The 13,090-nt window shown below is 40.3% G+C and overlaps 1 protein-coding gene across 20 annotated transcripts in view; it reads right to left on the bottom strand.

Annotated features, from left to right (window-relative positions):
• Positions 1-13,090, bottom strand: part of LOC100451130 (E1A-binding protein p400) — a 131,379-nt gene that overhangs the window by 105,702 nt on the left and 12,587 nt on the right. For 12 of the 20 annotated variants that reach the window (XM_054528442.2, XM_054528440.2, XM_054528436.1 and 9 more), the window contains one exon: positions 11,745-11,855. The exons of the other annotated variants lie outside the window; for them this stretch is intronic. In XM_054528442.2, the coding sequence (XP_054384417.1) occupies positions 11,745-11,855 (111 nt within the window). The remainder of the gene's footprint in view (positions 1-11,744; positions 11,856-13,090) is intronic. 20 annotated transcript variants of the gene reach the window in all.

Raw genomic sequence — 13,090 nt, 5'->3', positions numbered from 1 at the left:
CACAGATAAAAAGAACTGAGCTGCGCACCAAGAATCAGATCCACACTCACACGATGTTCCACACTCACACGATGTTCCAAAGCCTCTAAGGCAATCCAATGGGGAATAGAAAGTCTTTTCAACAAATGGTGCTAGGAAACTGGATATCTACATGAACACACGGATAAACTGGACTTCATTAAAATGAGAAACTTCTGCTCAAGAAGCACTGACAGGGATGACTGTGCACCCTGCTGACTGCTCCCCAGCTGTGGCTGACACTCAGCCTGCTTCCCAGAGGACTCAGGACACACGGGTCCTGCTGCCCCTGGGTTCTGCAGAAGACACAGGAACTCCTCCAGGCACGGCACACTCAGCCTTGGTTTTCAGAATGATTTTTAGTTTTACTTTATTTTGTCTCCATGAAGGTATTATTGGTAAAGATACTCTGTCTTTTTTTTTTTTTTTTTTTTTGAGACACAGTCTCTCTCTGTCGCCCAGGCTGGAGTACAGTGGCACAAGCTCTGCTCAATGCAACCTCTGCCTCCCGGGTTCAAGCAATTCTCCTGACTCAGCCTCCCAAGTAGCTGGAATTACAGGCACCTGCCACCAAGCCCAGCTAATTTTTTGTATTTTTAAGTACAGATGGGGTTTCACTATGTTGACCACGCTGGTCTTGAATTCCTGACCTTGTGATCCGCCCGCCTCGGCCTCCCAAACTGCTGGGATTACAGAAGATACTCTTGTGTTTAAAATACAACCTTGATTTTGATCAAAAACCATTATTACAATTCTTTAAAAAAGAGAATTTCTCACAAAGAAAAAACACTCTGAAGGGAATTTAATTCTGGGTGCCCATTTAGGAGAGACAATACCAAAACAGAGCTTATCCATGGAAAACACAGCAGAAGGAAGCTCACAGAACATCTGCCACCTAAAAAGACCAGTAGTAGTTGGCGGCTACCAGAAGGAAAATTTCTGCCCTATTTAAATAAACAAAGAAATAAACTATAAAGCCAGGTGTAGTGGCTCATGCCTGTAATTCCAGCATTTTGGGAGGCTGAGGTGGGAGGACTGCTTGAGCCCAAGAGTTCAAGACCAGCCTGGGCAACAAAGTGAGACCTCCATTTCTACAAAAAAATAAAAAAACTGGCAGGGCGTGGTGGCTCACGCCTGTAACCCCAGCACTTTGGGAGGCTGAGGCAGGCGGATCCCCTGAGGTCAGGAGTTCAAGACCATCCTGGCCAACATGGTGAAACCCCATCTCTACTAAAAATACAAAAATTAGCTGGGCGTGGTGGCACATGCCTGTAGTCCCAGCTACTCGGGAGGCTGAGGTGGGAGAATCACTTGAACCCAGGAGGCAGAGGTTGTGGTGAGCTGAGATCACGTCCAGCCTGGCAATGGAGCAAGACTCTGTCTCAAAAAAAAAAAAAAAAAAAAATACAAACACATACGTAAAGTAACGTAAGAAACAACAGTTGGGTTAAGATCACAAAACCATAAATAATTACTCATTTTCTCTAACATCATAATCACTGAAAAAAATGCTCCAATCAGGAGGTTTTTATAAGACATAAATAACCATAATAATATTACTAGTATTTTTTTATACTATAGCTGCACTCAACACAACCACAAAACCTTCTGGAAACAAAGAGAAATACACGCAATGCTGAGCACTCTGGATTTATTTCTGGAGTTTAACTGGCACAGATTAGTTTATTATAAAAATCCTACAATTGGCTGCAAATAATAAAACTCATCCTGAAACTCTGTCTTAAACTTTATTTTTTTTGAGACAAGAGTCTTGCTCTGTTGCCCAGGCTGGAGTGCAGCGGCACAATCTTGGCTCACTGCAGCCTCTGCCTCCCGTGTTCAAATGATTCTCCTGCCTCAGCCTCTCAAGTAGCTGGGACTATGGAAACACGCCACCGCACCTGGCAAATTTTTGGCATTTTTGGTAGAGACGGGGTTTTGCCATGTTGGCCAGGCTGGTCTCAAACTCCTGGCCTCAAGTGATCCGCCCGCCGTAGCCTCCCAAAGTTTAAACTCTTTTTAGAATGGTTAAACAGGGCTTGCGAAGCCATAATAAAACTGGGGCCACAGTCTAGCAGCACTTTTAGCTAAACACAAAGTGAGTATACGGTGGGCACCACGAAGAGACTTACGCTCTCCTGATTCACTAGTGTCACTCCTAAGAGTTTTTCTAAATAGAACAGACATAACCTAAAACTAGAAAGTGGTTAGATGAATTACAGGTCCTCAAAATAATGAAGCAGTAGCAGCAGTTAAAAAGAGAATTATTAGAAGTCAATAAAATAATTATTTGTTAAGTGAAATAACAAAACAAAAAAGTATAAATTCATTTGATTCAACTGGTATATATGCAACATAACATTAAAAAATCAGTCAGGCATGGTGGCTCATGCCTGTAATCCCAGCACTTTGGGAGGCCAAGGCAGGTGGATCACTTGAGGTCAGGAGTTCAAGACCAGCCTGGCCGACATGGTAAAATCCCGTCTCTACTAAAAGCACAAAAATTAGCTGGGTGTGGTGGTACACGCCTGTAATCTTAGCTACGCAGGAAAGCTGAGACAGGAGAATCGTTTGAGCCTGGGAGGCAGAGGGTGTAGTGAGTCAAGATCGTGCCACTGCACTCTAGCCTGGACAACAGAGCGAGACTCCATTACAAAAAAAAAAAAAAGTTGTGTTAGGATGATAAAATTATGGCAAATTATTCATTTTCGCTAACAGGAAAATGATGAAAAACTTCTACTTAGAATGGTTCTTTTTATCTTTTTATAAATAAATGTGTGCCTGTCTGTATTTTATATGCAACACCCCTGCACTCAGGATCACCTAAAAATCTTTTCGAAACAGAAATTAGTACATATGTAATAACAAATTCTGAATTTATTTCTAGAGTTTCACTAGTCAAAATAAAAATTACACAATTGGCTATCAGTAATAAAACTCGGCCAGGTGCGGTGGCTCACGCCTGTAATCCCAGCACTTTGGGAGGCCAAGGAGGGCGGATCAGGAGGAGGTCAAGGAGATCGACACCATCCTGGCTAACATGGTGAAACCCCGTCTCTACTAAAAAATACAAAAAATTCGCCGGGTGTGGTCGCAGGGGCCTGTAGTCTCAGCTACTCGGGAGGCTGAGGCAGGAGAACAGCATGAACCCGGGAGGCGGAGCCTGCAGTGAGCCGAGATCGCGCCACTGAACTCCAGCCTGGGCGACAGAGCGAGACTCTGTCTCAAAAAAAAAAAAAAAAAAAACAAAAAGGGAAAGTAATAAAACTCATGCTGAATTTTTTTCCCAAAGAAATGGATGTTTTTCATTTTAACTCTTTTCTATTTTCTTAGATATCCACTGTTACTTGGCCTCAAAAGTCTGTAACTCAAAATGGAGACTCCTTGGTTTTCCTCTTTTAGTCTTATAAGTAATTTTTTATTAGGAAATATATCACACATACAAAAGAAATTATAAAATATATGTAAGACTTTCAAAGCACAGTAAAATTAATCATAGAATTTAAATAGTAAGATATCATTCACTAAACAATCCATTCAACTTGTTTGGAATTTTCATAATATGGTGTTGAGGAGGAAAGTGGAAAAATACATACATATTTAAAGCAGTAATAATAAAGCGATCCCTACATACTCATCACATGCCTTAAGAAATAAAAATTTTGGCTCTTGAGATTAAACTGGAAGACAAAAATAAAAAAAGAAACAAAAATTTACCCATACCTTAAAAACTCCATACACCCGCTTCTACACTTGCTATCCAAAATGTCTGTTAAACATTTCCCTAAAAAACCCTTGTGCACTGTTGGTGAGAATGTAAACTATTACAGCCATTATGGAAATCAGTATGAAGGTTCCTCAAAAAATTAAAAATAGAATGAACATATGATCCAGCAACCCCATTTCTGGGTGCACAGCCAAAGGAAAGGAAATCCGCGTCTTGAAGAGGTATGTGCACTCCTGTGTTCACTGCAGCACTGTTCACAACAGCCAAGCTATGAAAACAACCTAAGTGTCCAGCAACAGATGAACAGATAATATAGTATATACACATGGAATACTATTCGGTAACAAAAAGCAAGGAAATCCTGCCATTTACGACAACAAGAATGAACCTAGAGGGCATAATGCTAACTGAAATAAGTCAGAGAAAGATAAATGCTGTACAGTATCACTTACACGTGGAATCTTTTTTTTTTAAGAGACAGGGTCTTGCTCTACAGCCCAGCCTGGAGTGTAGTGGCACAATCACAGCTCACTGCAGCCTCAACCTCCTGGACGCAAGCGATCTTCCCGCCTCAGCCTTCTGAATGAATAGCTGGGACTACAGACACATGCCACACCTGCCTAATTTTTTAATTTTTTGTAGAGATGGTGTCCTAAGTTGTGCAGGCTGGTCTTGAATATGCGGTCTCAAGCGACCCTACAGCCTTGGCCTCTCCAAGTGCTGGGATTGCAGGTGTGAGCCAAAGCGCCCAGCCTGTAATTAATAATATTGCACTGTATACTTGGAACTTGCTGAAAGAGTAGATCTTAGCCACTCTCACCAAACAAAACAAAACAAGGGTAACTGTTAATTTGATTGCAGTAATCACCTCACTATCCTTACACTAAATCACTTTGTACACTTTATAAAATTTTATTTGCCAATTGTATCTCAATAAAGCAAAAAAACAAACAAACCAAAAAAAAGTTTCCTTATAGTGTCACCACCTGTGGGTGTGTGTCTAAACCCTCTCGGCTTTGCTTACACCCGCGCATCAACGTGCACGATGGCAGGGCTCTCTGTTTTGCACTGGGTGTCTATTAGTCCTCCTCTAGGACACAGCCCATCCATTCTGCGGCCAATGGACAATCTGGTTCTTTCCAATTTGGGGCCAAAAACAATCCCGCGAGGAACATTACTGCACATGTGTTCTGGTGCACAAACACGAGAGTCTCTCTAGAGCATCGTGCTGGGTCAGAGTATGCTCTCTGCTCACCTTTTCCAGATGATGCAAAACGTTTCCAAATAAGTAGACCAAGCTCCACTCTCATCAAAAGCAGACGAGAATCCTACAGCTCTACATCAACGGATTCTCTCCAGTTTAACTTCTGGCAATCTGGTGCATGGAATAGGAAGTCTGAGCAGTTTAATTTGTACCGTAGAGACTGCATCTCTTTTTCATGTTTATAGGCACTCCTGGCCTATTGTCCTACTGTTCTAATGCAGATATTTATCAATGTGGTCCATAAATGCATTAATATATTATATTCCTCCAGGCATTAGCAGTAAAGATGTCCCACTAACAAATTTTCTGATAATCTCCAACTTAAGAGTTATCGTCTTTTTTTTGGGGGGGCGGGGGCGGTGGAGACAGAGTTTTGCTCTGTCACCCAAGGGAGTGCAGTGGCACAATCTTGGCTCATTGCAACCTCTGCCTCCTGAGTTCAAGCAATTGTTGTGCCTCAGCCTCCTGAGCAGTTGGGACTACAGACGCACATCACCACACCCAGCTAATTTTTTTGTGTTTTTTAGTACAGTGTTTCACCATGTTGGCCAGGATGGTCTCTTACTCCTGACTTCAGGTGATCTGCCCACCTCTACCTCCCAAAGTGCTGGGATTACAGGCGTGAGCCACCGTGCCCGACCAAGAGTTATCTTCAATTGTATAAAACCCATTACAGTGAGTATCTAAATAGCAGAATCAAATTACTATTCCCCACCGAAAGGAACCAGGCTCTTTGTCGAAATGGCTGATTCCAGGGCTGGATCAAAGAATACATATATATACAAGGTGAACTTTAAACAGTTTGTGCCAGAAAATAAGGAAGTATTCAGGAAGTAAGAGAGGTATGTCGGAAGTATACTAGAGCTAGCTTGAAGAGGCTCCAATTGGATAAGCTGAGCATCAAAATAAATAATAACAGAACCACCAGGAGGGGGGCTGGGCAGTAAATGACTGGCAAGGAGCATCAGGCAACTTCATGGAGTGATAGAAATGGACATGTTGACCATTGTGTGGGTTACATGGGTGTACGTACTTGTCAAAACTCTGCAAACTGTTAAACACTGAAGATCTGTGTGTTCTGTTTTTAAAGTATGCCTCAATTTAATGTAATTTACCATTTTTACAGACTAAAGAAGAAAAACCACATATCACTGTCAATAGATGTATTTGACAAAATTCAACATCAATTCATGATATACTAGGAGTAAAAGGGAATTTTATTACCTTGATAAAGAACATCTGCAAAATGTACAGTTAACATCTTACTTCACGGTGAAAGACTAACTGCTTTCCCCTAGATCAGGAAGGAGATCACACTGGACGCCCTTGCCAATGCAATAAAAAAAAAGAAAAGAAAAGAAATAAAAAGCATACAGATTAAAAAAGAAAAAAAATCCTGCTCTATTTGCAGACATGATTCTCTATGTAGAGAATCCCATTCAATCTACAAAAAAGCTCCTAAAACTAATAAATGAGTTTAGCAAGGGTGCAGAATGTAGGTTCAAATAATCAACTGTATACCTATATACTTAGAATAAACAGCTGGAAATTTTTTTAAGTGCTACTTATAATACCCCCCCCAAAATTGGAATACTGAGGTATAAACCTAAGAAAATATATGGTATGCTGAAAGTTACAAAATGCTGATGAAAGAAATCAAAGAATACTGAAATAAATGGAGAGATACACCATATTCATGGACTGGAAGACTCATATTGTTAAGATATCACTCCTCCCCAAACAAGTCAATGGATGCAACACAATTCTAATCAAAATCCCAGCAAGATGTTTTGTAGATATCAACAAGCTCATTCTAAAATGTATACAAAAAGGGAAAGGAACTAGAATGACCAAAATAATTTTGAAAAAGGAGAACAAACTTGGAGAACTCACACTACTTGACTTCAAAACTTATATAAAGCTATAGTAATCACAATAGTGTGACACTGGCAGAGAAACACACATAAAGAGAAGGGAAGGGACGAAAATCCAGAAACAGAATCATACAAGTAGGTCAACTAATCTTTGGCAAAGATGCAAAGATGCAACTCAACATACATAGGATAGTCTGTTCAAGAAACGGCATGGAACAATTGAATATTCAATATTCACATGCAAATTTCTTATGTTTGCCATGTTACACAAAACTTTACGCAAAATAAATCATAGATCTGAAAGTAAAACTATAAAACTTGTACAAGACAACACAGAAGAACATCTTTCTGACCCTGGATTGAGCAGAGCTCTTAGATATGGCATCAAAAGCAAATCCATAAAAGAAAAAAATGATAATTGTACTTCCACAAAATTTAAAACTGTTGTTCTGAAAAAGATAGTGTTAAGAGAAGAAAAAAACAAGCCAAAGACAGGAAAAAATACTTGCAAAACATGTAGCTGACAAAAAATATGTCCATATTATGTGAAGAATTTTCAAATGCAGTAATAACTCAGTGAAAAAATGGGTGAGACATGAACAGATACTTTGTCAAAGATATACGAACAACAAATGAAAAAATGCTCAACTTTATTAGTCTTCAGAGACATCCAAATTAAAATAAACTAGACCTGCAATGATTAAAAAAGAAAACTGACGATAACAAGTACTAGAGAAGAAGCAAAACAAAGAGAACTATCATACATTGCTACTGGGAACACAAAATGGTACAGGCACTTTGGGAAAGTTTGGAAGTTTCTTTTAATCTTTTTTTTTTCTTTTTGAGACAGAGTCTCACTCTGTTGCCCAGGCTAGAGTGCAGTGGTGCCATCTTGGCTCACTGCAACCTCTGCCTCCCAGGTTCAAGAGATTTTCCTGCCTCAGACTCCCAAGTAGCTGGGACTACAGTGGCACGCCACCACGCCTGGCTAATTTTTTTTTTTTAAGTAGAGATGGGGTTTCACTATGTTGGTCAGGCTGGTCTCGGAACTCCTGGCCTCAACTGATCTGCCAGCCTCGGCCTTCCAAAGTGCTGGGATTACAGGCATGAGCCACTGCCCAGCCTTTTTATTTTTTTATTTTTTTGAGTCAGAGTCTTGCTCTGTCACCCAGGCTGGAGTGCAGTGGCATGATCTCAGCTCACTGCAACCTCCATCTCCTGGGTTCAAGCAATTCTCCTACCTCAGCCTCCTGAGTAGTTGGGATTACAGGCGCCCACCACCACGCCCAGCTAATTTTTGCATTTTTAGTAGAGACGGGGTTTCACTACATTGGCCAGGCTGGTCTCGAACTCCTGACCTCAGGTGATCCGCCCCCCTCGGCCTCCCAAAGTGCTGGAATTACAGGCATGAGCCACTGCACCTAGCCACCTTTTTATTTTTCTGAGACAGGGTCTCACTATGTGGCCCTGTGGCCCAGGATGGAGTGCACTGGCATGTCCACGACTCACTGCACCCTCGAACTCCAGGACTCAAGCAATCCTTCCACCTCAGCCTCCAAAGTAGCTGGGACTACTACAGGTGTGCATCACCACACACAGCTTTTTTTTTTTTTTTTGAGACGAGTCTCACTCTTGTCACCCAGGCTGGAGTGCAATGGGGTGAACTCGGCTCACTGTAACCTCCACCTCCCAAGTTCAAGTGATTCTCCTGCCTCAGCCTCCCAAGTAGCTGGGATTACAGATGCCTGCCACCATGCCAGGCTAATTGTGGTATTTTTAGTAGAGATGCAGTTTCACCATGTTGGCCAGGCTGGTCTCAAACTCCTTACCTCAGGTGATCTGCCCGCCTCGGCCTCCGAAAGTGCTGGGATTACAGGCGTGAGCTACCACGCCCGGCCTGATTTTTTAATTTTTGGTAGAGACAGGGTGGTCTTTTTTTTTTTTTTTTTTGAGGTAGGCTATCACTCTGTGGCCCAGGCTGGGGTGCAGTGGCGCTATCTCAGCTCATTGCAACCTCCGCCTCCTGGGTTCAAGCAATTCTTGTGCCTCCTGAGAAGCTGGAATTACAGGCATGTGCCACCACGCCCAGCTGATTTTTGTATTTTTAGGAGAGACAGGGTTTCACCACATTGGCCAAGCTGGTCTCTACTGACCTCAGGTAATCCACCCACTTAGGCCTCCCAAAGTGCTGGGACTACAGGCATGAGCCATCATGCCTAGTCCAGGCTGGTCTTAAATTCCTAGCCTCAAGTGATCCTCCACCTTGGCTTCCCAAAGTGCTGGGATTTCAGGCGTGAACCACGGTGCCTGGCCCAGGTTGGTCTTAAATTTCTGGCCTCAAGCAATCCTCCCGCCTCAGCATCCCAAAGTGCTGGGATTACAGGTGTGTGCCACTGCACCCAGCTGGACGGTTTCTTAATAAAGTTCAACATACCCAGAAATCTGATTCCTAGTTTTTCCTTTTTTTTTTTCAAATCAGCCAGCCACCCAAACCAGAATACTTTCAGAGAGACTCTTTGACTCCTAGGCATTTACCCAAATGAAATGAATACCTATGTTGACATGAAAAACTGTATGTGAACATTTATAGCAGCTTTATTCCCAAATTCTAAAAACTGGAAACAACGCAAATATTCTTCAAAGGGTAAATGGATAAACAAACTGGGGCACATCCACACAATGGAACAGCACTCAGCAATAAAAAGAACAAATTAATGGTAAATAAAAGAGTAGATGAATCTGAAATGCATTATCTTAAGTGAAAGAAGCCAGACTTAAAAGCAACCCAGACTAGGATTCCATAGATATTCATTCTGGAAAAGGCAAAATCATTAGCGATGGAGAACAAAGATCAAGGGAGGCGTGAAGAGTTGATGAGGGAACATTTTGGGAGGTGATGGAGCTTCTGTTGCTTGACTGTGGTGATGGTTACACAACTCAATGGATTCGTCAAAATTCTCAAGTACAGACTAAAAAACAGTGCATTTTACTGAATGTAAATTAAATAAGTTTAAACAAACATAAGCAAATAAATACTGATAGTGATATATTACAGCCTACTGATTCTAATAAATGTAGACAGAATGATGGAGTTAGAAAACCCAGCATGGATTCTTTATAGTAATAACTGATTCAGGCAAGACTCATCAATAGATGCTAGAACTAGTGGGTAAAAGTTTAAGGAGATTCAGGATATTTACATAGTCTCAAAGTATCTTCCCCCAAATTACTCATCATTTAAAAAAGAAAAAATAAATAAATTTCCACTGGACAGGCCTGGTAGAAACCACCTTAACAAAGTGGTCAGAGTTAACATTACTAGTTATAGGACAAAGTAACATCACAGCCTTCTGATAAGACACATTGAAATGGACATATCATTACTTCTATAGCAATCTTCTCAAAAATACATGATCCAAATAGGACACAAGAACACATCAGACAATCCCACATCAAAGGACACTGTACAAAACAACTGGTCTACACTTTTTAAGGCCCAGGCCCAGGCCCAAGCCAAGGTCAGGAAAGACTGAGAAACCAACCCAGATTAAAGAGGCCAGAGAGGCATGACAACTTGATACTGGACTAGGGGGAAAGAAACACCATGAAGGACATCCTTGAGACAAAAGATGAAATTTGAATTAAACTATGGATTAGAATATATTATTGTATTACTGTACAATTTCCTGGTATTTATCACTGTACTGTGATTAAGTAAGGAAACAGTCTTATCTAATACATGCTGAAGTATTTACAGATAAAAGAGTAGGATATGATTGATGTTTTATATACGTGTATATATATGACAATGAAAATAATGCAAATGGGGCAAAAACAACTGATAAATTTGGTAAAGGATATAAGGTTTTTTTAAAATAATTATTGCAACTATTATGTACATTTGAAATTATATCAAAAGTTAAAATAACAACAAAAATCCCAAGGATGAAACTGCTTTCACAACCCAGCACTATCTATTCCAAAGCTAGTAGAAATTTGATGGTTTGTTTTTTTGTTTGTTTATTTGTTTTTGAGATGGAGTTCTGCTCTATTGCCCAGGCTGGAGTGCAGTGACACAATCTCGGCTCACTGCAACCTCCGCCTCCCAGGTTCAAGCAATTCTCCTGCCTCAGCCTCCTGAGTAGCCGGGATTATAGGCATGCACCACCACGCCCAGCTAATTTTCATAGTTTTAGTAGGGACAGCGTTTCACCCTGTTGGCCAGGCTGGTCTCGAATTCCTGACCTCAGGTGATCTGTGCGCCTCCGTCTCCCAAAGTGCTGGGATTACAGGCGTGAGTGACCTGTGTTTTTAAATTATTGGCATTACTAATTTAACACTGAGTGAATTTGCAAAAAATTAAAAATAATCAGTTTGCATTCACTTAATATCCGTTTAGAAGCCTATGGTCCTGATGATTTCAGAAGTGTATTTCACTTCAGCATTTCCTCTAGCTATGGAAAATACCAATTTATCACCTACTTGAATCTTTTTTTTCTTATTCTGTTTTGCACTGTTCTCAAAATAAAGGACACAAGAAAGAACCAACATTTAAAACACAGCACACAAGGAATCCTGAGCATACATTCAACAGGACTAAGTATTAGATGACATGCATGCTAAAGCTACTATCGCATTACAAGTATACGAAAGAAAGTAATGCACTAAGATCTGTGTCATCATTAACTCATGCAATTTAATTTTATAATTGTATACGCAGGAAGATTTTTTACTGTTGAAAAATAAGAAATGGGCTCTGGAAAAAAAAATGCTGAAGAGCAAGTAGTATATCGAAGGTTAAAATATCTGGATGAAGGAAAAGTTTGGGATGAGACTACATTTGAGAACCATCGAAAAGTACCTGAAATGGTTGCTGCTGGGATGAAAAAGCAGCAGAAACCTTTGGCGGAAGCTGGGTTGCTATAGCAACAGGAGTCCCAGTCTGCCCATCCTTTCCTGTCACAACCTTTACCTGAGAGGAAATATTTTGAGAAAAAAAGGCAACATAATTTTTACAACTGCTCAAAATTTTGTTAGAATTTTATTGCTGATAGCTCACTGACATTTGGGGTTTAAAAATGGAATGTTTTTGCATCAAATCCTGTAAAAGGATACTGAACTGACACATTTACAGCACAACAAACTAACTCAAACTGCAAACCTTGCAGAAACTCCAATTTAAGTCAAAGTGCAATATCTTTAGATTCTGCAACTTCAAATTTTAAAAATGCATATGGCAGACAGACTTCAACTAACAAAGCCCTAACAACTCCCTAGGAAATTTGCAGAATAGCCACTCTGTTAAATGTAGGGTCAGAATGGCAAAGGCCTTTTTCAGCAGGAAGTTAAAAAAACGAATTTGTTTTTCTTTCTAAGCACAGGTAAGGGGGATTGAGCTTACAGACAACATTGGTATACAAACGTAACAGAAATGAATTTTACTATTTCAAGACAATAGAGGTGAAATCCTCAAAATAATCATATAAACCTGTTGAAAAACAAATATGGTCCATCCTGGAAAAGGTGTTAAAAGAAAACACAAAATGGCAAAGCCACACAAATACATCCATAGATACCAGTAAGGACTGCTTGAGCAAAGAGACTAGCTTTTGTTCACCAAAAGCAGATTTCTTTGCAGAAGAGCTGACAAAGATTTAAATTATTTTAACTGTATCATAAAACAAAATAAGCTCCGCCAACATAGTATACACTACACAACACAAAGGCACAAAATACAGTGCATCACAGTCCAATTCACTCTCACCCTGGTTTTCAGGAAGTCTCAGACTCACCATGGTACTAAGAAATCTCAGGTAGGGGGTTTATTATGTGCCATTCCAGGCACCCAAAAAGTACACTCTCTAAAAAAGAGTCACTCTTAAATATCACTTAATAGGTATTTGTAAAAATGAGTTTAAAGTATGATCTCAAATCTTAAGCCTACATCTAAAAATTGAATAACTTCTCAAACATAGGTTTTTGCCATAATAACTATTTTAAAGATGAAGGTCCCATATATATACATCTAGTGACTTATGGCTGGTTATTATAAAAAGCTAGTGACTTAAATCTGTTTGAAAACCATGCTGATGGTGTTTTTAAGGAGATCTATAGAAATAAAATGTGAAACTTGGAAAACCAGACAAAGGGTGCTGGGCTTTCACACGTTTGGCTGGTGACAGCTGTCGGCGTCAGCCAACAAACCAC

The sequence above is a fragment of the Pongo abelii genome, chromosome 10 (assembly GCF_028885655.2).
Source record: "Pongo abelii isolate AG06213 chromosome 10, NHGRI_mPonAbe1-v2.0_pri, whole genome shotgun sequence".
Taxonomy (NCBI): Eukaryota; Metazoa; Chordata; class Mammalia; order Primates; family Hominidae; genus Pongo; species Pongo abelii.
Note: the sequence above shows the minus strand (reverse complement) of the source record. Positions and strands in the feature narration are given on the sequence as shown.